We start from the raw sequence: 20,182 nt of genomic DNA, 5'->3' as shown, positions 1-20,182 counted from the left end.
TGTGAGGGCATATAATTTGACAAGAGTTCAAAGAAGTGAGTAACATTACTATAACAAAATTCTTCCGTTCTAAGATACTGTTTGTTAATAAGATTTCTCAGCACTTAAAAATCAAGTTTTAAAAGGGGGGGAAGGGAGTTGATGTTGAGCCATGTTTCATTCTAATAATAAGTAATACTATCTACAAATATTTACACACCAAAAACACCAATTGAAAAAAATCTCACCCATCTCTTTAAGAGATACATCTTTATAAAATTTTTAAAGCTTAGTAATTACTTATAAAGTCTATATTTATGTATCTTGGTCAACTTTTGTTAATAGATGAATAACTCGATCTAGGAGGGTTTTTTAATTTCTCAGAGACTCATGGTCATGGGGAAATTAAAAAATTTTTAAATATAGTTTATAATTTTCTGCAGAAAAGTATTTAAAGGTGATCAGTAAAAAACAAAGTTTAAAATGTACATTAGCATAAAATTCTCTAGGGAATGTAGAAAGGAAATATGTGTAGAAGGAAAAAGAAATGAGGGAAAATTTCTAAGTGGTATAGAAGAGCTTTATTTTAAAATGTCAGTGCTGAGAACTACATAACTTACAAATATGGAAACTTTTGGTGAAAAAATTTATGTTGAGTTTAAAGTAACGTGGAAGGGAACATAAATAATGTCCAGTTGAACAAAAATGCTTGAAGATCACTGTTGGCAGAGCACCTGACCTCCAGGCATGTTCTCCTTGAAGGACTGGCCGGTGATGCCCACTTTGGCATTCTTTCTTCCTGCCGAGTGTGGCATGAGCCTCGCTTGAGGAAGGGAAAGGCACCACAGACATGTTTCCCAGGGCTTTGGCTGCGGAGAGCGTGCGGTGGACGCGTGGTTTCCGCTGAGTGAACAATGAGTGGAGTGTTCAGCGGTGAACCGGTTTAAAGCCAGGTAGACCGCAAGGCCGAGGGGCCAGAAGTGAGTAGTCATGGGGAGTGCGCAGCAGCAGAAATTTAACCTCCCGAGTGGTCTCTGCAAACCCTTGTGCTCTGACCGCAGGAATGCGAGGATGGGGGGGGGGGGGGGGGACTTAGCAGCCTTTGCTCAGGCTCTGGGGGTCAGCCTCCTGTCTCCGACCTGCCAACCTCTCTCTTTCTGCCCACAGTCACTGCTCAGCATCCCGGGCTCCCCCTTCCTCTCCCGCCACAACAGCAAGAGCAGCATCTTCAGCTTCAGGGGCCCCGGGCGGTTCCGGGACCCGGGCTCGGAGAACGAGTTTGCGGACGACGAGCACAGCACCGTGGAGGAGAGCGAGGGCCGCCGCGACTCGCTCTTCATCCCGATCCGCGCGCGCGAGCGGCGCAGCAGCTACAGCGGCTACAGCGGCTACAGCCAGGGCAGCCGCTCCTCGCGCATCTTCCCCAGCCTGCGGCGCAGCGTGAAGCGCAACAGCACGGTGGACTGCAACGGCGTGGTGTCCCTCATCGGCGGCCCCGGCGCCCACATCGGCGGGCGGCTCCTGCCAGAGGTGAAAATAGATAAGGCAGCTACCGATGACAGTGTAAGGAAGCACCCGTATAGACGAGGCTAGGCATGGCCGCCGCCGCTCCCTTCCTGCCCTGCTCTGCGCCTTCCTGGTCTCCCCACCCTCTGCCCCACACTCTTGTTTCTACCCCCCACCCCCCCGCCATTTCTCTCCTGTTTGCTTCTATTTCTCTCTTCAGTCCTACCCGCCCCCTTTACTCTCCCTGTCCCTTTTACTTTATTATTTGCTCCATTTCCCCATCTTTCCTTGTTTCTGATGATTCCTCTTCCTCCATTAACTCCTTCTTTTACTCTGCCTCCTTTTCCTTCTCTCCATCTTTGGAAGTCTCTATCTGCCTGTCTGTCCGTCCCCCCGCCCCCCCCCCGCCTCCCCCCCGCTGTGACTGAATGCCTCTGGCCAGCGGACCCTGCCCAGACGGAATGAGAAGCATCGTGCCACCGCCAATGACCAAGGCTGAGCAGGTTTAGAACTACCATTGCTTCTCCCGGCCACGTCCTCGCTCCTCCTAGGAAAACAGCTTGGACTTTAAAGCTCTTATCTTTCCGTTTTAAAAAGCAGTATAGTTTTGAATCATGTTCTAAGGCTCTGCTGCAAGAATGAGAGGTGATTTTCCCAAAGAGGAGCGTGCATACACGATGCTGAGGTGGGAGATGTACACCAGGGAGAGAAAGGCGAGGAGGGGTTAAGGAAAACACTGCAGAACTGGACCTAGACACCGAAGGGATTGAAATGGAAATAAAGCAACGGAGCGGGAAATAGAAGGTTGGGGCAGGAACACATGGCGTACGGGGGAGGAAGGAAAAGGGAAGCAAAAGATTAATTTTAAATGTAATCAAATGTCAGGCTCTGGAGGAGTTGAATATAATAGCTTCACAAAATCTCTTGTCTAGGGGTTTGGATAATGGCTCTCCTCTTTGGGAAAACCGTCTCTTAACATTTCTTTAAATTCTAAGCTGTTTATACCTTTTTTTCTAGTTTTAAATTCTTATAGCCTCTATGACCCTAATCCTTCCTGTCTCTAATTCCTTAACTTTCCTCAGTCCCTCCTTAGCTGTATAAGTTCCCTGAGATAGCATGTCAGTCTGTTTTGTTCTAACACTTCCGTTTCCTCTAACACAGCATGAAGATAGCCAATCCTTTAAGTAGCATGATGCATGTGGGGAGGAAAACTGGACAATCGAGGTTGGAATTATTCAGAATGACCTGTTTTTAGCAGTTGTTGGCTGTATAGAGATTCAAAAGGCAATCAGGGTGTATTTGAAATCATCTTTTCTTTCCCTGCCGTTTTACTTAAAAGCAAAATACTTTCCCCCTTACATTTGTATACCTCTTTACAAGCTTCAAATTACTTTTACATGTATAATTTAATTTGTTCTGAATAAAAATTCCGTAAGGCTGACAAAATGGAGATAGACTATTATTCCTTTTTTTTAGGTGGGGAAGCAGACTCAGAGAATGTGTGCTCCTTGAGGTCACACAGCTCATCACTGATAGAGCCAGAATCTTAGACCTTTCAGAAACCCCAATCTGTTGTTTCTCAGTTCATTTTAATGTCTTCTCTGCATAGTCACATAGCCATTGCTCTTCTGGAAAACTGTTTATGGAAAACCAGCAATAATTGCTCTAGCTGGTTTGGCTCAGTGAATAGAGTGTCAGCCTGCGGACAGAAGGGTCCCAGGTTCAATTCCAGTCTAGGGCACATGCCTTTGTTGCAGGCTCAATCTCTGGCCCTGTGTGGGAGGCAACCAATTGATGTGTCTCTCTCATATCGATGTTTCCCTCTCTCTACCTCTCCCCCACCTTTCACTCTCTTTAAAAGTCAATGGAAAAATATCCTCGTGTGGGGATTAACCAAAAAAAAAGAAGAAAATCAGCAATAAAAGGGACAACAATAATAACAAACAGTGGTTACACAATCCCTTCCAAACCAGATAGTTGGTCAAAATAACTGTTATAGATTATCATCTTTACTTTAAATTTAATTTGTGTTTGATTTTCACTAATTCTATGTCTAGAGGTCAATTTGGGGCTCTACAATTAAATAGATAATTATATTCTCTGAAAAAAACAAGCAATGATATCAAAAAGGATGAGGGGTGTCAGCATGGGCAGTAAAGTTGGGGCAATTCAGATGCTGAGAACCAAATTAAATATTAATATCCTGGCAGTTCTTAAAAATATTTAAGCTCAGTAATACATCTCGTTTTTTCTTTGTAGAGAAGGTATGAGAAAAGGTGCCCAAGAGGGAGTTTGGGATTCAGCTTACGGCAGATGAGCAGGTTTGGGGGTTTGTTTTTGGTTTGGTTTGATTAGCAGCTTCTGTTGGACTGTGTGGGAGAAAAACTGGAGAGGCAGTTGGGCAGATGGCTGTGGAAAGTGAGGCTCTCTGCACCTCCTTGCATTGTAAACGACAGAGCGGTGCCTTCGGGGGATGAGGAGCCTGCCCACTCAGCACCCTGTGAGCACTTAGGAGATTCTCTGCAGTGGTCCCAGGTGATGATGGTGACAGACTTAGGATTCCCCAGACAAAGCAGTCAGATCCCCAAGTGGCCGGAAGATGAGGTAGGGAGGAGTCTATCATGCCCGAGGGCTTCATAATTAGGAAAAACTATTTTGTTAGAAGCCATAAATAACTTCCTAATTGTTAATGGTGTGACTAAATATCTGAGTTACATTAACAGGCCAAAAGACAAAACAAAAACAGAATGCATATCATTTGTGAGTTAGATCTGTATGAAGACAAACTGCGTATAGAAAAAAAATGACTAAAATTAACAGTCGTTGCCTTTGGAAGGGGAAAGTACTGTTTTTTGTCTTTCTTATACTTTTCTGTTCTTTCCAGTTTTCTATGGCGGGCATTGTATTTATAGCTACCATATACTGAGATCTTACTACACTCTGCTAAGCACTTCATACGCATGATCTCGTTTAATTCTTATAACCACCTTATTCGGTAGGTGTTTTATCCTATTAACAGATGAGACTCAGAGATTGAGTGAGTTTTGGAAATGGAACTCGAACCAAGGTCTTTCTGATGCCAAAGAGAACTTTCTGACTGATTAAATATTAGCTCCTTGGGGGAAAAACAATCATTTATCTTAGGACACAATACATTAATAATGTCATATGCAGAACAGGCCAGATGGGCCATTAATACCTGTTTGGGCTAGGATGTAGCGATTCTTACTCTCAAAACATTTTGGATGTGTCTACAGCCACAGATGAACTTGTCTTCACCTGAACCATTAGAGTGCCTCCAGTTCTATACAAATGCTTTGTGGTTCGATATAGTAGCGCTGATGGTTTACAAGCAGGCTCACACAATATTAATGTTTAGGCTACGCCACATCTGTGCTTTTTTCTTCAGAATCAAATTAAGAAATATCTTCCTTTTAAAAAAAGACATCCAGCCATCATATCGTCAGAGTGTCATCAAAAACTATGTCACATCTTCATTAAGTATTCACTTGTGATTGAGTGGTGATTTTTTTTTTTATAGTTTAGGAATTTCTACTTTGGTTTTTTGTGAAACAGAGGATAAGGGGATTTTTCCCATGTCTTCATCTCTGAGATGGAAAAGTAGGTGAGAATCATAGCTCTTCTAAGAAGGCAAATGCCACTGACAATCCAAAATCAAACATAATTCAGAAGTTACGACACATTAGCTTGCAGGTGTACAAACATCTCATTTCGTGTGCATAGCCCCCGCCCTGTGAGACAGGTACCCTAGTTGTCTGCATTTCACCGAGGAGGAAACCAGGCTTAGAACGTACTGGCTGCACAGTGAGCAGTAGAGCTAGGATTTGAATCTCACTGCGGAGTGTTAACCATGAACCGTTATACTATACTGACTCTGAAGCCCAAGTTTTTTATTGACTTGTGTGATCCTAAAAAATTAACCTCACTAAGCCTATTTCCATGCCTGTAAGAAAAAGATAAAAGGGACTTTATTATACGACTATTATGAACGTGAAATGTAATGGCATATAAAATGTGAAGCATATTATTGGATCCATTCTTGGTATTCAGGTTCTTCGTATCCAGTTTCTATTTCTCTCCCTATAATTTGTTGGACGTTTTAGCCCTAAAAAGTAGACAGTGGGGTTTCTGCTGAATTGCCTGCCTTGGAGAGGATGGGGTTCCTTCTGAGATTCTAAAGAAACTTTCTCTGAGAAGGAGAAATAATTGTACAGTTATTTTAAAGCAAAACACTACAAAAGTTCAAGAAAGACTTGAACAGAGATAAATGGCTAGGTTCCAAGGCCACTTCTAAAATGCTCTAAATATTAGCTCCAAGAAAGGTGACTGGACTGGAAGTTAGATGCCCATTATGCATTCCCATGTGAAAGCAATTTAGAATCAATAGCAAGTTAGCTTCCTTGGGCAGAGCTGTAGAACTTGGGCAGAATCTGCTACCTGCAGAAGTTGCAGAATATCTCTTTGAGGACAGCTACAGTTTAGGAGGTTGGAAGTCAGTGGCTAGATGTTCTAATAAACTTTGCATTTGGGTTAAGAGAAATGGAACAAATATATACTGGGTTTAAATTTCAAAGAACAAAAGTAAGGTTCTCAATTTCTCCCTCTGTTGCTGATAGTTTTGCACCAAGGCTCCTTAGAAGCTGAATTTTCCAAAAGGAGAGGCTCCTGGCTTTTTCAAAAAGTCATTCATCCTCCTCCTTCCCCAACAATGAAACAAAGTAAAGAAAACATATCTGTACACCTCCATTTGCCAAACACAAAGCCGAAAGGATAGGGAAGAGGTTGGGAAAGTGCGTGTGATCTTCCCTCTGGTCCTCGGGTCTCATCCTCGGTGAGAGAATCAGGCAGCTGGACCAAAAGCAGAGGTTGACCTCACGGAATCCCGAGCAGATTCTGGGTGGAAGGTGGCTGGGAAGATGCTTCCTTACGTAGGAGGGTGTCTGCTGCAGGTTTTCTTCCCTTCCATTGGCTGTAGTCTGACCCGAGAAACAATAGCCCATGTTGTGGGTGGGAATGTAAAATGGTGCCGCCACTTCAGAATGTAGTTTGGCAGTTAATAAAATAAAAATAAAAATGTAACCATAGAGTTACCATATGACCCAGCATTTCTACTCCTAGAGATATCCCCAGGAAAATTGAAAACAGGTGTTTACACAAAAACTTACACATAAATATTTATAAAATTATTTTTTTAAACATATTTTTTATTGATTTTCTACAGAGAGGAAGGGAAAGAGATAGAGAGTCAGAAACATTGATGAGAGAGAAACATCGATCAGCTGCCTCCTGCACATCTCCCACTGGGAATGTGCCCACAACCCAGGTACATGCCCTTGACCGGAATCGAACCTGGGACCTTTCAGTCCACAGGCCGACGCTCTATCCACTGAGCCAAACCGGTTTTGGCTATTTATAAAATTATTATTCGTAATAGCCAAAGAGTAGAAACAACCCAAGTGCCCACCAACTGATGGATGGATAAACAAAATGTGATACGTTTCTACAATGGGATATGACTCAGCCATAAAAAGGAATGAAGAATTGATATGTGCTACAGCACGGATGGACCTTGAAGAACATTATGCTAACTGGAAGAAGCCAGGCACAAGAGGCCACGTGTCCTATGATCCCATTCATATGAAATGTTTAAAGAGGCAAATCCCTAGAGACAGAAAGCAGACTATTGCTTGCAGGGGGCCCGGTAGAGGTGGGGATTGGGATTGTCTGCTAACAGGCACCGTTTCTCTTTGGGAACGTTCTGGAATCAGATTATAGTGATGATTGTACAGCATTGTAAAAGCCACTGAATTGTACTCTTTAAAGTGGTTAAAATGTTGAATTTCATGCTATGTGCATTTTGTCTCAAATTTTTTTAAACTGAAAAGAAAGAAACAATATCCAAGTACCTGGACTTGCAGCCCCAATTTTGAAAACCTCACCTAGGGAGGAGGGAGTTGCAGGAACTACCCGCCCATCTTGGTATTCTTTGTTTCCTGATTTTAACAGATTAGATTTTCTTAGTAGTAAAATGTATTTTTCTCCAAATTCTCTCTTATCCACGCCCCCCCCCCTTCCGCTTAGCACTTTTATGTAATGTTCTTTGTAGGCAGCTTTAACTTATATCGTCATAAGCAGTTAACAGTGGTGGATATGTTTGCTCTCTATCTCTCCACTAATCAGTCTGATTGATGAATACTGAGAGTTTGCATATACAAACCGAAATGACCCGATCATAGTATAAAATAGAACTTTCACCCACAGCTTGCCCAACACTAACCTCCTATCCACAATAAACAGCCCAGGAAGCCAGCCTGCTTTAACTCAAACTTATAAGAAGCCCAATTTCCATATCTAGTGACAATCCAGGGAGCTAAGCAATAACTTCTACAACAATCAGCCCCAAATGTCCATGACTTGATTAAGAACTGACAACTGCCCTAATTTTTGTCCCTGTTCCAACGTAGGACCAACCAAAGGAAGCCAAATGTGCACCCCTAACAAAGCGCAGCTTCTAGTCAGCCTGCTTCAGCTGCCCCAGGCCAACAGGCTTTAATCAGGGCGTACCTGAAGCCTTCTGTCTCCCACTATGACGCTTTCCGATTCCTTTGCCTGCTTTTGAGTTTGCTAAAACACACGTTGTTGGCTGACTCCCTCACTATGTCAGACAGCATACATAACCTGCGTTTTTCTTGTTTAGTTGATCTTCGTTTATTTCCAAAATACAGATACATTTTATACATATTTACACACTCTGCATTCCATATGCTCCTCTGTAATCAGTACGGCATTAGTACGATGGGTAACCCTCACCCAAGAGTTACCAGAGTTGTGGGTAAAACCGAGGTAGAGAATGGGCTCTGACCAGTTGAGGATTATCCCTAAGCCTCCTTACCTCCAAATTCTCCCAGAAAGTACCCTCATACTCCTTTCTAACCTGGCCCCTCCCCCTTCCAGACAACTGCTTCTGTCTTGTGTCACCATAGATTAGTTTTCTTTCATTCTTGTGGACTCTACAATATGAAACTTTTATTTGGCTTCTTTCACTCAAAAAGATGTTTTAGAGATACATTCATGTTGTTTTGTGTATCAGTAGTTCACTCCTTGTTATTGATGAGTGGTATTTCATTGTATAAATAGATCATAATTTGTCCATTTTCCTATTGATGGGCTTCCTTGTATTCCCAGTTTTCAGTAGCATGAATAAGCTTGCCAAGAGCATTCTTGTATAATTCTTTTTGTAGATAAGTATTTTCATTTATATTGGGTAGATTTCAACTCACAGTGAAATTTTTGGGTCATATGGTAAATGTATGTTTAACTTCATGAGAAACTGCCAAAGGACTCTCAAATAGTTACATCATTCTTTTATACTTCTACTAGAGGCTTGGTGCACAAAAATTTGTGCACTCGGGGGGTTCCTCAGCCCAGCCTGTGCCCTCTCGCAGTCTGGGACCCCTCGGGGGATGTCTACCTGCTGACTTAGGCCCACTCCCCAGGGGATCGGGCCTAAGCTGGCAATCAGACATCCCTCTGGCAGCCCGGGAGCCCTCGGGGGATGTCCACTTGCCAGCAGGGAGCAGGCCTAAGCTGCAGTCGGACATCCTTAGCTCTGCTGAGGAGGCGGGAGAGGCTCCCACCACCACCGCTATGCTGGCAGCCATCAGCCTGGCTTGTGGCTGAGCAGAGCTCCCCCTGTGGGAGTGCACTGACCACCAAGGGGAAGCTCCTGCATTGAGTGTCTCCCCCCTGGTGGTCAGTGTGTGTCATAGTGACAGTCATTCTGCTGTTAGAGTCAATTTGCATATTATCCTTTTTTTTTTTGATGGTTCATAAAACTGATTTTATTTCTTAATCCTCACCCAAGAACATGTTTTTAATTGATTCAGAGAGAGTGGAAGGGGGAGAGAGAAAGAGAGAGAAACATCTATCAGTTGCCTCCACATGTACCCAGACCAGGAATTGAATCTACAACATTTCAGTGCAAGGGATGATGCTCCAACCCACTGACCCACACTGGCCAGGGTAGAGCTGACATTCTTTTAATGAATTTGCTGTAGTTACAAGATTGCTCTAAAAAAGGATGTATTCTCCCAATTCCAGCATTCTCAGAATCACAGGGTAGTATTAATTTTCAATATAATAGGAGATAAATTGTATCTTGATACATACGTGTGTGGGGGGGGGGGTATGTATGTATGTATGTATGTATATTTTTGGTAAAAATAGAAGGTGCACATTTTCTTTCTTTTGGGGCAAGAAGGCATTATCTTTTCCTTTTTTTTTTTTTCTTTTGTAAACTTTGTCTATGTCATTATTTTTTTTTATCCTTTTATTATATAGGATTAACAGTGTATTAGAGTTCCAGTTGCTCCACATCCTAGCCAATATGTGGTTGTGTTAATCTTTGATTTTAGCATCTTAGCATCTTTAGACAATAAAATACGATCTTATTGTCTTTTTAATTTCCATGATGATGAGCATTTTTTTCATGTGCTTATTGGCTTCTTATATCTTCTTTTGTTAATTGCTTATTCAAATATTTTGCCCATTTTAACTGAGCTGTTCTTTTTATTATTGATTTATTAGCTTTTTATATGCTATGGATATAAATCCTTTATCATTTATATAGATTTTTAATTTTGATGAAGTCCAAAATATCAGTTTTTCCCCTTTTATGATATTTTTGCATCTGCCTGAGAAATCTTTGCCAATCCCTAAGCTTGTGAAGATATTTTCCTTCTATAGGCTTTATAGTTCTGAGTTTTACATTCAGGTCTCTGATTCAGCTCAAATTAATTTTTGTGTGTGGAACTACATAGGAGTGGACCTGGGTGGATATCCAGTTTTTTAGTACCATTTGTTAAAAAGACTTTCCTATCTCCATTGAGTTGATTTGACTCCTTGGTCGAAATCACTTAATGTAGTAGGTGTGGGTCTATTTCTGTTTCCTATTCCTATTCCCTTGATCTATTTATCTATGCTTATACCAATACTACATTTGTCTTAATTATTGTAACTTTATTACTCTTGAAATGAGACAGTGTAAGCTCTCCAAATAAAAAATATTTTAAAATATTATTAAGTAATCTTTTAAGAGATACTTTTGCTATTCTAGATAATATTTCAAAAGATTTTCCTATTCTAGGTCCTTTGTATGTTTTTATATATTTTAGAATCATCTTGTTAATTTCTTCAAAAAAGTGGAGAATTTTGATACTGATTGCACTGAATCTAGAGATCAATTTGGGAAGAATGAGCATCTTAATTATATTGAGTATTCCAATCTATGAGTATATTTCTTCACTTATTTAACTCTTCTCAAATTTCTCTCAGCAAAGTTGAATAGTTTGTAGTGGGGGGTTTGTATATCTTTTCTAGATTTATTTCTTGGTATTTATATTTTTTGTAATTTTTTAAAAATCATGAAATGATCATTCTTAGACAGCATTTTCATTAATTTTGTTTTTAATATTATTGGGATTAAAGCCTGAAGAATTTATATCTTGTTGTATCCAGCAAGACCAGAAAATATTAAGATATAATTAGTACCAGAGCTACATTAAATGCAATTTCATCCTTCCTTGAAGTATTAGCTGGTCTATTAGATCATACCATATCTTAGGGATCAGTATTAAGAAGATTATCTACCACATACTACAATTTTTCAGAAGGGCAATTCAATAAAAATCTAGACTCAATAAATGCCAGAAATAAGAGTGTGCATTGAATGGGGTCTTTCTTTGTTTGTTTTTAGACGATTGTCCTTTTTAAAATGTAGTAGTTTCTCTGATTTAATAGATGTTGTGAATATCAGGCTGGGAATTTTAACCAAAAGTGGCTTCTCAAGGAAATATACCTCATATGACCTGAGGCAGGAGTTAACTAGTCATTCTTACCTATACAGATGTTTGTAAATAATGAGGCAGGAATTGCCAAGAAAACAGTGCTTTTTCCTTTCTATTTCTTCTGCAGCTCTGCCAAACAAACCTGTAAGGTAAACCAGATGTCTGAATCAGCGAAAATTTGATGAAACATTGTGATGAGATAAATTATAATCTGCCAGAAATTTTCTTCTGTATGGTTCTTAAAATCTGAACATATAAGAACAGAAAGGCTTTCTGATGTACCTCTCCAGAGATAATTATTTTCTTTTTAAAACTGGTAGGATCACTCTGGTATGGGTCAGACAGATACTTCTCTAGCTTCATACAAACATGTCTCTTCCTTGGCCTTCGGTGATGGTGACTTTCTCTGCCCTGTGATCCTCACCAGGGAAGGGACAGCCGACTTTAGGTGGATAACGTGTAAAAGTGGACAACATGGTTACTAGAAAGCTAGGTTTTAAGCCATGCCATTGAGCCTGATTTGATGTAGAATATTCAGGTTGGCACAAAGAACACAAGCAAGGAGTACGAAGAAACCATCTACTGTAATCTAATTGACATCATGAGGAGCCAGTGGTATATTGACCACTGTGGAGCATGTAAAAATATTTTGTATAACAATTTGATGGTACTTTCTGCACTTTTTATTTCGTTGGGGATTTGAACCATGCAGGTTAACTCATAAAATAAAATTTTTAAAAGACAAGATCAACCCATATAGTGCAAAATATTTAATTAAACTAGCTAAACCTTACCATGCTTCTTTACCGTGGCTCGGAGGAGATTTGGGGTAGAACTTGTTAACATTCAGTTAGGCCCAGATTTGGCATTTGGAAGCAACAGTTTCTAGAGTGATGGTGCTCCTACACATGGAGGGAACAGTGCTTGTAACTCTCAGTGTGATTAGGGACATGGCCCTTAATGAAATTTCAAATGGAGGTGAATTTGACTTATTCTATGGTGTGGTCCAGTTCTAGTCAAATGCTGCGGATATGAGACAAGGCCAGGAAAATTCAGGGTCTGCTTCTGATGGCATTGCCCCAGGGGACCTGGTCTTTCTATTCTATGTTTGGAATTAAGCAGATGAGGTATTTGGGTCCCAGCCAGACTCGGGTTCATTGTAGATTTGTACAACCTTAAATGACTTGGTCTTGTCCTCTGTAGAAGTAAGCATAGTCCATGGCTAAGTTACAGCATTCTGCTTCTTGAGGTCAATAGGATTGATTGTAGGATTAAAGTAAGAAATTTAAGGAAGAGCATATGTTTCTGCTCACAGTCTGGATTATTGATCTGGTAAGGCCCAGCCTGAATGTTTATAAGACTACTCACCCCATTTGCTTTTTTTTTTTTTTCAGGGTACAACTGAAGTGGAAATTAAGAAGAAAGGTCCTGGATCTCTCTTAGTTTCCATGGAGCAACTGGCCTCCTATGGGCGGAAGGACAGGATAAACAGTATACTGAGTGTTGTTACAAATACACTAGTAGAAGGTATGTGCCCTGTGATGTCAGTCCAAGCTGCTGAGATACAAATATGTAGTGTGCTTGTCCCTTGGTCTGAGTTTTGCAAAAATTGCCTCTAAGCTTTAGGAATAGTGTGCTGGTCATTAGAAACCAACATCCCAAATCTGCATGCAGAGAATTCAATAAGGACTTCAAAGTTGCTGCCAGCGTTGTGCACAGAGAGATAATAAGCATGAAAGAGTGACGTAAGTGTGAGCTAGAAGATCTGAAGAAGTCTCTGTAATTGTCATCATGAGGAGCCAGTGGGGTGATGTAAGGCATAAAGGAATATAGACTGAAGAACTGTGAAGATAAGGGATGATGGAATCCCATCACCCCAAAACATACCTTCTTCTTTTCCTTTTCAGCTACTTACAACGCTTAAGGGTTTTCCCTTAAGGATGAATGTGCTATGCATTTCGATTGCGCCTAATTCTGCCTCTCTTCAAGCACTCTCATGTAGCCTTAAATACATTTGATGTGTGAGTAGATGCGCTGAAACCCCTCTTCTCCAGCACTGTGCCACCGACAGAGCAGCCGCTGTTGAATTGTAGCATGCCTGCAGTGACGTTGCTGTCAGTGCCCGACCTCGGCATTAGGTGGCTCCTCCATGACGCAGTGGGCATGCTCAGGAGCACCTGAGAGAGCTCCAGTTCCCACCGTCCCCAGCAAGTGCTAGCTTTCCATCCAATCGGGGTCTGCATCCCAGGCTCCTCTTGCTTTTTTTAGAAGTCGATTCAGTGGCGAAGTTTTCTCTCACAGGTTCTGATTGATTCTGTATGAATCTTCTTCATTTGATTCGTGTTGATTTAGTTGACTTGTCCCATTATAGATCCAGCTTTTTTTCCCAGTTACAGTTGGCATACAATATTAGTTTCAGTATTCTACATAGCGATCAGACATTACATGACTTACAGAGTGATCACCCGATAAGTCCAGTACCCGTCTGACACCACACTTAGTTATTTCAGTTTATTGACTATAGTCCCTATGCCAGGGGTGGGCAAACTTTTTGACTCGAGGGCCACAATGGGTTCTTAAACTGGACCGGAGGGCCGGAACAAAAGCATGGATGGAGTGTTTGTGTGAACTAATATAAATTCAAAGTAAACATCATGACATAAAAGGGTACGGTCTTTTTTTTTTTTAGTTTTATTCATTTCAAATGGGCCGGATTCGGCCCGCGGGCCGTAGTTTGCCCACGGCTGCCCTATGCTGTACCTACATCCCCATGACTGTTCTTATAACTGGCATTTTGTACTTCTTAATCCCTTCACCTGTTTTCACTCAGTGCCCCAACCCCAGTCCCATCCAGCAACCATCAGTTCGTTTTAGGTACCTTTGAGTTTGTTTCTGTTTTGTTTATTCATTTATTTGGTTGTTTAGATTCCACATATAAGTGGAAATATGTGGTATTTGTCTTTCTCTGTCTGGTTTCTTTCCCTTAGTATAGCATCCTTAAGATCCATCCATTTTGTTGCAGATGGCAAGATTTCCTTCTTTATTGTGGCTGAGTAGTATTCCATTGTATCCCACAACTTTGTATTCCACAACTTCTTTATCCATTCTGTTACAGACTATTCTTGAGGCCTCAAATTGCCTTCCTTCAGAGTTCAAACACCAGACTAACCCAACCATAGCCAGAGTCTCAGATATCAGGAGACTCAAAATGATCCTGGTGTCCTTGAGACAAGTTATTTTTTGAGTCATTTAAGACCAATACCATTTTGTGAGTGTGTGTGTGTGAGTGTGTGTGTGTGTGAGTGTGTGTGTGTGTGTGTGTGTGTGTGTGTGTGTGTGTGTGTGTGGGCAGGGGCGTCTGTGGTGAAGGGAGAATCCCCAGAAAGGATCTCCCTTGAAGTGTTTACAAGGAGTGTTTACAAGGAGCTACACTTTTCCCTGCCTAATCTGAAGAATATATCAGGTAAAAACAATACTGAACCTACTGCTTTCAGCCACCTGAACAACTTCAGTGATTCCTGTTTCCTTTCCATCTCATCAGGGTCCTTGCCGATAGAACATATTTAAGCTCTTTGTAGCTTATACTTAAGGTTGCAGGTGATAACTACAGATCATTTCAAGATAAGAAACACTAGTTTAAGAACCTTGGCTAATTTTATTCTTCACTTGAACACCAAGACAAGATTTATCTGAGTATCGATGGCAGCTGAGAAAGAAAAGTAACGACCTCTAATAGGCATATTTTATTATTGGCAAAGACATTCAGAGCAGGAGAACTAACGAAGCAATGCAGCAATTTTTTATTGATTACCTCGGTGACCTAGCACAGGGTTTGGCAGAAGTAGATGCTCAGAAATGCTTGCTGAACTGAATCTTGCTGAGCTTGGAGTGGTGGGGAGTGTTGGTGTGGCAGGGTTTCTGCTGGAGACCTAGTACTTTTGTCCCTGTACTGAGTTAGATCTAAATCATTGGAGCTTTACTGCCTTTCTCTACTCCCTTATTTTCCTGTTCTCCCTCTCCTCTTCTTTATCTTTCTGTTCTGCTCTACTCATTCTCCACCCACCAGCACACACATAAAAAAAAATAATAATAATAACAACAACCCTGGCCAATGTAGCTCATTGGTAGAGCATCAGCACGCACTGAAGGGTCAATGGTTTGTATCTGAGCTGCAGGTTCGTTCCCCCACCCTGCTCTGGGTGGGTGCAGGAGGCAACCAATGGATGTGTCTCTCTCACATCGATGTTTCTCTCCCCTCTTCTTCTCTGTCCCTTTCTCTCTCTCTCTCTCTCTCTCTCTCTCTCTCTCTCTCTCTCTCTCTCCCTCCCTCCCTCCCTCCCTCCCTCCCTTTCTTCTTCTTCTTCTTCTTCTTCTTCTTCTTCTTCTTCTTCTTTTCTCTCTCTCTCTCTCTCTCTCTCTCTCTCTCTCTCTCTCTCTCTCCCCCCCCCACTCCTCCTCCTCTCCCCCTCTTTTCCTTCCACTCTCTTTAAAAAAAATACCAATAGAAAAAATACCCTTGGGTGAGGATTAAAGAAAAAAAATAGATGCAAGGGTAGCTCAGAGGAGACGACTGTAATTGTGTTCCTGGGTAAAACGCCATTCCAGTTCATTTCCCCTTTTCTAAGCCCTGAAGTTCACATCACTTTTACCTTTACTGCCTGCTCCTGCTCAAACATTCCTCCTATCCCCTCTCCTAGTAGTTGACTCCCTTTGTTAAAACTGATGAGACAACTGCTGTAAGCAAAGAACGATGAATGGCTGGAGCTGAATAATGTGAAGAGGGAATTACGGACCTTAAGAAAGATCATTCCTGTTTGACTGCTGGTCCCTCTGGATTAATGGTCGCTAGATCGCTACAATGTGAAAAGCTAGCATTGAATGAATAATTGTTCCTGCTTTCCAGACCTTCAGTTAGGAAGCCCTGGCATTTTAACCCAAGTATTAAAATTATTATTATTTAAAATCAAAGAAACAGGCTCCTACCTACCTGTTTAAAACTATAGTGGAGCCCTAATGGTTTGGCTCAGTGGATAGAGCATTGGCCTGTGGACCAAAGGGTTCTGGGTTTGATTACAGTCAAGGGTGCATACCTACTACCTTGGCTGCAGGCTCCTTCCTGGCCCGGGCCCTGGTCAGGGTGTGTGCAGTAGGCAACCAATAGATGTGTTTCTCTCACATTAATATTTCTCTCTCTCTCTCTCTCTCTCTCTCTCTCTCTCTCTCTCTCTCTCATCAATGGAAAAATATCCTCGGATGAGGATAAAAAATATTTTTTAATAAATAAAACCACAGTGGAGAATTCCAGAATTCTGTAAATAATGAGAAAGTCCTGCCTGCTCTGCCTCACCCCTATCCAGTTGCAGACATGCTCACCGGGATCCAATAAACTCAGCAGAATTCAGTCAGGGGAGCCATCAGCTTTGGGGATATTTCAAAGGCCTGGAGGTGGGGTGTAGGCAGAGAGCAATGTAGTTTCACTTCTCAAAGCAGAAAAGCCCTGGGAGAAGGAAGGGGAGAGAGTAAGTAAAGTAAGAATGAGGACGTAGTGATGGTACTTGGCATTACTTATTCTCGGGTTAAACAGTTTGAAACACTCCCCTGTAGAGGTAGCTGGCTGTAGCTATTGCTGCCACAAATCACTTACTCATTCTTTTCTTAAAATATATATAATATATTTTTACTAGAGGCCCAGTGCATGAAATTTGTGCATGGGTAGGGTCCCTAAGCCTGGCCAGCAATCAGGGCCAATCGGGGCCTTCTGGCTGCCGGCTGCCAGCCGGGGCCTTCCTTCCCTGGCTACCGGCCAGGGCCTTTCTTCATTCTGTGCTGACCCCTGATGGTCAACACACATCATAGAGAGTGATCGAACTCCTGAGGGGACAGTTTGCATATTAGCCTTTTATATATATAGATTGATTTCAGAGAGGAAGAGAGAGGGAGGGAGAGATAGAAACATCAATGATAAGAGCGAATCATTGATCGGCTGCCTCCTGCATGCTCCCTACTGGGGATCGAGCCTGCAACCCGGGTATGTGCCCTTGACCAGACTTGAACCCGGGACCCTTCAGTCTGCAGGCTGACACTCTCTCCACTGAGCCCAACCAGCTAGGGCAGTGGTTGGCAAACTGCGGCTCGCGAGCCACACGCAGCTCTTTGGCTCCTTGAGTGTGGCTCTTCCTAAGCCTTAGGAGTACCCTAATTAAGTTAATAACAATGTACCTACCTATATAGTTTAAGTTTAAAAATTTGGCTCTCAAAAGAAATTTCAATCGTTGTACTGTTGATATTTGGCTCTGTTGACTAATGAGTTTGCTGACCACTGAGCTAGGGCATACTTACTCATTCTTTCATTCAACTGACAAACGTCAAGTGTCAGCACAGTCACTTCTCTGGCATCTCTCTGCCTTTCCGGTGCAATGGTAAGCTCTGTGAGGATGGGGACTCGCGTTCATCAGGGTTTTCCCAGTGCCTCGCAAACTATAGGTGCATAAACATTGTTGAATTGAGTTGAGAGAAGCCCCTGCCTTCAGAAACCTCATGGTCTGCCAATGCCACCATCTCGGTGGAATTATGAGGCCCTCTCTGGAAACAATTCCCAGTAGCCCTGAAGTTGAGACCTGCAGTACCCTCTCTGAAAACGTCCAGGAGCAAGGTAAGGAAACCCCACAAACCTTTGGACATCTCATCCCCCATGTTAACTCATTCCTCCAAATCAGTTACTTCCCCTATTCCAGGCACGTGAGGCCAGTAAGTTTGCAAAGTTGTGAGTTACTTTATACACTTCCTTATTCACCTAGTGATCTTTTCCAGTTCCTAACATTCTACGTTATCTTACTTTTGGTGAAATGAAAAAAAGCCTGAAGATCTACCCTTTGCTCAGTGAAGGTGGTTAAGAGATATCTCATATCCCTCTGGGAATCTTCTTGGTGCCCCACAGGGCAGAGAAACCCCTCTTTGCTGTCTGGTAAAGACTTGGAGCCTAGTCTATATATAAAAACCCAAGTGACCGTCATGACCAGAACAACTGGTTGACCAGTCGCTATGATGCGCACTGACCACCAGGAGACAGGTGCTCAGTGCAGGAGCTGTCCCCTGCTGCTCAGTGCACTTCCACAGCCAACCTCCGCCGGTCCCTCCCCCTGGCCGGCAGACCTCCCGCAGTCCCTGCCCCCATCCCTCCCCCAACCCAGCAGGCCCCAGCAGCAGCCAGTAGGCCCCGGCTGGCCTGGCCCCAATAGGCCCTGATTGCTGGCCAGGCTTAGGGACCCCACTCGTGCACAAATTTCGTGCACCTGACCTCTAGTTCATTATAAAACATTACAATTGTGTCAGCTGTCAGAAATGTGAACAGTAGCTGCTTCAACCTCCACGTGCGTGCTGTGCTGGTGAGCAGCAGACATTTGGAGATGGGAGGAGGTAAAAAAAGAAACGGAACCAGATTTCCAAATATGTACTACAAGAATGTATGGAAATAAGACAACCTTTTCATTTTCTTTCTTTTAGGAGGGGGGGAAGAAAACTAAATTTACCTTGGAAACGGAGGGAGTTCTATGAGGAAGAAGCCAAAGCACATTTTCTTCACAGACTTCCTTTCCCACGCAGACTCCCACGTGGCGCTTACTGTGGCCCTTAAATCTGAAAAACCAAGGCAACCACTTTCTTAGCAACCAGGGAGCCAATCAGAAACCCAGCAAAGCACCCCATCTAAAATAAAGCCATCACCACGGGCACCATCCAATTGGTTGGAAAAGGGAAAGTAGACTAATTGAAGGTTTCCATCTTGTTGGCGGTGAAATGTTGGGAAACTTTCCTTTATTCCATGAATGATTTGGTTTTGTCAGAAGAATTGGGCGGGGGGGAGGGGGGTGCCATTATAGCCAACCCTCTAGAACCAATACCGTGCCTCTAAGGATTATCATGCTGACAGGTTTGCAAAGTTACATCTCCTAACATTCTCCAGGATCAAGATCCTTGGACTTTCGGAATCCTAGCTATTATATTTCACACTCAATTTGGGGAGAGCTTTGTTCGGTAGGGCCTCGTGCCCAGGTAGGTGGTTGTGGCTGCCAGCTGAATGGCTCTCTGCCTTTAGGGTCTAAGCATCCTTTTTGGTCTTTGCTTTATAAACGACCTTAGAGATCATCTAGTTCAGTCTGTGTTTATCAGAGTCCTAGGATTAGGGAAGTCCCTCAGGAGAGGAGTAAGTCAATTGGACTGGCTCCACGCTCCTCTTCTTGTCTCAGCTAGACAATTCCTGGTTTATGTATTTTACATATTGGGGCTTATGTCAAATCATGTTTGGAAGGAAACAGGTTCTGTTTCTAAAAGAGACAAACAGAAAGAGAGGGATAAGACAGAAGAAGGAGAGGGGAAGAAGATGAAGCAAAAAGGAAAGGATGAAAGTGGGAAAGGGTAAGAGGACGAGGAAGGACGAGGAGAGATGAGAAAGGGGAAGGAAGGGAGGAAAGGGAAAAGGAACGTAACAACATTCCTTACTGAATTATGAATTGTAAACTCACTGACATACTTCTTTGGAACATACGAACACGTGGTTGATGATGCCGATCCTGCTATAAAGATAATAACAATAGCAAATATTTCGGCAGCACTTAGTATGTGCTAGGGCAGCTGTTCTCACCTGGTGTGCCAAAGCACACTGGTGCACCGCAAGAGTTTTTAGAACATGCAGTATCTAACTATTTAATCAGGGGTACTGACCTCTTTTCCCTTAGATTGTCAAATTAAAAAATGACAACAGCCAACACAATGATAACTGTCCAGTGTGAATGAATCAAAATTATACCTTTTTTTCTGGTCAGATCAGAAAAATA

General features: G+C 42.4%; 1 protein-coding gene across 1 annotated transcript in view; it reads left to right on the top strand.

Moving 5' to 3' along the window:
- SCN8A (sodium voltage-gated channel alpha subunit 8) overlaps positions 1–20,182 on the top strand; it is a 75,589-nt gene that overhangs the window by 12,416 nt on the left and 42,991 nt on the right. The window contains exons 6-7 of the mRNA XM_081083772.1: positions 1,147–1,509; positions 12,746–12,878. Coding sequence (XP_080939898.1) covers positions 1,147–1,509; positions 12,746–12,878 — 496 coding nt within the window. The remainder of the gene's footprint in view (positions 1–1,146; positions 1,510–12,745; positions 12,879–20,182) is intronic.

Source organism: Myotis nattereri (genome assembly GCF_964212035.1).
Source record: "Myotis nattereri genome assembly, chromosome: 2".
Lineage (NCBI taxonomy): Eukaryota > Metazoa > Chordata > Mammalia > Chiroptera > Vespertilionidae > Myotis > Myotis nattereri.
Note: the sequence above shows the minus strand (reverse complement) of the source record. Positions and strands in the feature narration are given on the sequence as shown.